Source organism: Equus quagga, chromosome 5 (assembly GCF_021613505.1).
Source record: "Equus quagga isolate Etosha38 chromosome 5, UCLA_HA_Equagga_1.0, whole genome shotgun sequence".
Taxonomy (NCBI): Eukaryota; Metazoa; Chordata; class Mammalia; order Perissodactyla; family Equidae; genus Equus; species Equus quagga.
In genome coordinates, this window is record NC_060271.1 from 101,658,977 (window position 1) to 101,662,884 (window position 3,908).

At 53.9% G+C, this 3,908-nt stretch overlaps 1 protein-coding gene across 1 annotated transcript; it reads right to left on the bottom strand.

Annotated features, from left to right (window-relative positions):
• Positions 1 to 702: 702 nt before the first annotated feature.
• On the bottom strand, positions 703 to 3,524 carry LOC124239675 (translation initiation factor IF-2-like). Its single transcript, XM_046661839.1, has 3 exons — positions 3,491 to 3,524; positions 1,217 to 1,332; positions 703 to 1,098 (listed from the first exon to the last, which is right to left on the bottom strand). The coding sequence occupies exons 1-3, from the start codon at positions 3,522 to 3,524 to the stop codon at positions 703 to 705; spliced, it is 546 nt and encodes a 181-aa protein (XP_046517795.1).
• Positions 3,525 to 3,908: the final 384 nt, after the last annotated feature.

The following is a 3,908-nucleotide window of genomic DNA, read 5'->3' on the forward strand; positions in this document are numbered from 1 at the left end:
CCTCACAGTAGTGCTACATAGAGGGGGCAGGAGGCTTTACCTCCATTTTATAGACCGAGCACAAATGCTGAGGAACTTCACAGCCCTCACCCCAGGGCAAGAACATCTCAGAGCCTACCTCCACTCCTCCTCTAGTATTTTCTGGAAGTTTCCAAGGGGACCCTTGCATGAACCCACAAACCACTGTTGGGTTCAGACTCCAAGCACAACTCACTGTCCTTCTGTCCGAGCTTCTGGGCCGGCGTCCTCCCTCCCCTGAGCTCCAGCCCCTGCAGTGGCAGTGCTGAGGGCTGCTCTCTGGATGGTCCCAGGCTGCTGAAGCTCCCGCCCCCCAAATCAGTGCTGCTCTTGGCTGCCCCAGCCTTGAAGAGGTCTGTTTGGCCTCAAGTCTCATCAAGTTCCTCCTACTCGTTTTTCCCAGCCGCTTGTGACCCGCTCTAGCCACGCAGTCATAGCCTCATGTCGTTCCTCCCAACCTCAGCCTTCCCTCTGCTCCGCGCCCACCGTGACCTTTAGCGCTTCGCTGACTAGACGGACTACATCCCGTTTTGCTGGCGAGTTTGGGGGACGGGTGCGTTGGGGGCAGGGTGTGTCCGGGGAGGGGCCACGCGATCAGCTGCCGGTCACCAACTCCTGTCACAGGTGAGGGACCCAGGGCTCCAAGTCACGGAGCTGGTAAGCGACAGGGTGGGAAGCGAAACCTCAACCTTCTGAACCCGGGTCGGTGCAGATGGGGACAATAGTACCTGCCCGAGCCACGAGGCAAGAACGGCAGGCGGCCGTGGGCGCTGGGTGGGCACGAGGCTGCTCCTGCAGGCCGCCAGGCGAGCAGGCGCAGGTGGAGGATGCGGGATGCGGGATGCGGGGTGCGAGCCGCGAGGCAAGGAGGGGTGCGGGTGCGGGTGCGGGGTGTGAGCCGGGCAGGGCCGGGGCTGCGAGGCGAGCGGGCCAGGTAGGGGTGCGGGGTGCGTGCTGGGCCGGGCGCAGGTGCGGAGAGTGGGGTGCAGGGTGCGGGCCGGGCTGGGCCGGGGCCGCGCTGCGAACAAAGGCCCGCGCCGGGCTGCCTCCCGGAGGCCGGCGGCCTTTGAAGCGCACAGCCTGGATTATTTAATATAATGGAACAGTGCAACTCGACCCATCAGAGACATAAATTTCCAGGTGTTTTAAATTTGTTTGCCCGTCAGAATGGTAAATGGCAGATAGTAAAACTCTGCACCGGGTCGTAGCTGTCGTGCAGAGCTGGCCCAGGCCGCCCTCGGGCCGCTCTCGGGTAGGCGGCGCCCCGAGGACGGGGTCCCCCAGAGCCGGGTCGAGTGGGTGGGCTCCCTGGACCTGAGTCCCCGGAACCAGCAGAGGGATGCCATGCCAGTGCTGGGCGGGGCCTGGGCTTGAGGTCCCAGGAGGGGGTCTCAGAGCACTTAAATCTCCTGCCCACGAGGGTCTCTTAGCCCAGACATCTGTGCAGAGAAACCCACAGCCCCTCCTCCCCCAGGTTAATTGGGGTGTGAGGGCCTGCAACACCTATAACGAGGTTTCTGTTACCCTTGCCAAGTTCAATTATGGGTGCATCTGCTTTCTGATTTTTCCAAGATGGTTTTTTTTTTTAAACCCAAACTACAAAGGAACGGACTGCACAGTAGCTTTTTGCAGAAGGCAAGAGATTCTGACGGCTTTTTCCAGACTCCTGCTCTTTGTGATGTGTCAGAATTCATAGGGTGGCCACTGAGGATAGATATTACTCTGAGTAATTCTGAGAAATCCAACCCTTCGTCCCATCCCCACAAGGCCCTTCACCCGTTTGCCTTCAGAGTACTAAAGAATGTCTACTTTTTACAAGGCGGGCTCCCCTGCCTGCTGCCCAGAAACCTACTGTGATCTGTCGCTTTGAATGGAGAAATCATTTGACATTTATTTCCCAAACAGGAAGCGCTGGCTCAGAGAAGGTGGAAACCCCAGAAATTAGTTCAACTTAGGAGATGAAAGTATGGAAGGTGGTTGCTCCCTCCCAAGGTCATTATCATTCTCTATTTGCTTATGGGCAGGGCCTTAGACAGGGAACACCGTAGGGTCTGGGGGAAAGCAAAGCCACTTATGAAACAGTTACATTTGCACTGAGAGTCCCCTCTGTTGGTCCAGCATTGCATGTGTGCGTGCGTTAGTGCACATGTGCATGTGTGTGTGTGAGTGGGGGAGTGGGGCCAAGGAGAGAGGTTGCAGAGCTGTCAGACATTTAAGGTCAGCTTGTCCACAAAGAACTTACACACTACTTACCAGCTGAAATCCATAGTGCACAAAGCTGTGTATGAAAGGTGCCAGCGGAAGAGAGCAGAGACGGTCACTGGGACTGAGGAGTTCAAAAGCCAGAGGTGTGACAAATCCTTTCTAGCTTACGTGGTTGGACCAGGCTCTCCAGAGGTGCTTGACATTTGGGCTGGGGCCAGGAAAAGGCAGACGGAGGGATGAGTATAAGCCAGTGAGCAGGAAGGAAAGGCACAGATGTAGGGGTGGGGTGGGAGGACAGTGAGAGGTGAGGTTGTAAAGACCCGATCCAGGTGGGGCTAGACCCCAGGTGTCCCCAGAGAGCTGCTAGTGCCCGTATTTGCCCTCCTCTCGTGTTTTCAGCCTGGAGTTTCTTCCTGATGACATTCCCCCAAGAGCAAGAGGGTGCTTCAGAGGTCAACTTCTGGAAACAGGAAACAGTGATTAGCAAATCAATTAATTAAGGTCCAGTGAGCCATTGGATTGCAAAGAGCAGTTATTTGTTAACTGAAGACAGACCTTGACCCCTGATGAGAGCTCTGATTTTTCCAGAAGGCCAGCCATTCAGCATACCTAAGATGAGTGCAGGCCCTACCTATGTGTGAAATTCCAGCAGCTTGGCTCTGCTGATGACAGAAATGACTGTAATAAACCAGGGAGGCCACAAGTCAAACAAATAATTTGGTTGACAAATAGGAGTATAAACAAGACCTTGATTAATGAATCTCCTAATAGTTCTCTGTTTATTGACATTAGCTCAGCTTGGTCATTAGGCCTGACGTTGCCCATATATGTTGTATGGAATAATATCATCCATTCGTTCTAAGACGGCTTTGTAGCTTTTTTGTTGGATGTTTTATGTCTCTAGGTCCTGTCTCCCTGACTGGACCATGAGCCCCTGGTTCTGAGCATCTATTGTGTGGTTATTGAATGAAGAGAAGGGTCACAGAGCGGAAGTAGAGAAATGAGAGTCGTGAAAAGAGCCTCCAGCTCAGCATCTTCCTCTCTCTGCGTTGGGCTGGGATCTGGGTTCTAGGACCCTTTCACTATAGTTTTTGTTGCCTTTTTAACTAGTTGCTTAATCCTGTTCTGTTTTGATTGCTCCATCTTTTGAGGGAGGGAATCCTTCCAGCAGGCTTATCCTTCTCCCGGTGTTACAGGTCTTAAAACGAGAGCACAGATGAGGCAGTAGATGGGAAAGCACACTAAATAGAGTGGAGGTATCCCATACGAACGAGAGCTTCGCCGTGGCTCACGGTGGCCATGACTTAGTCTGCTTCCAACAGAGCTTACCTCACTAAAGCATTTTTGGGCACCTCACTTACTGCCTCTGGTGGCCAGAACCCAAGACCCGGTTGTCTTGGGAAGGTGCCTGTGTGTCTACAGTTAATCACCAATCCCTGGCCAGTGTGTGCCAGGAGCCACTGTCCTTGTCAACGGCATGGACCCTGTGGTCCTCGCCAACATTCCAGCCCAGGGCAACTCTGGCTGCAGCTTTAGCAACTCAGTGAAAAGCGAAGGCAGGAGGAGCTGTAAATGCCAGCTGTATTTTTATTGGTCGTCTGCAACTTCAAAGGTTTCCCTGCTTTAAAGGAGGCACAAGCAGGTATCCAGTCTGTTCTATGAGCTCCGGGCCTTGATGCCTTATT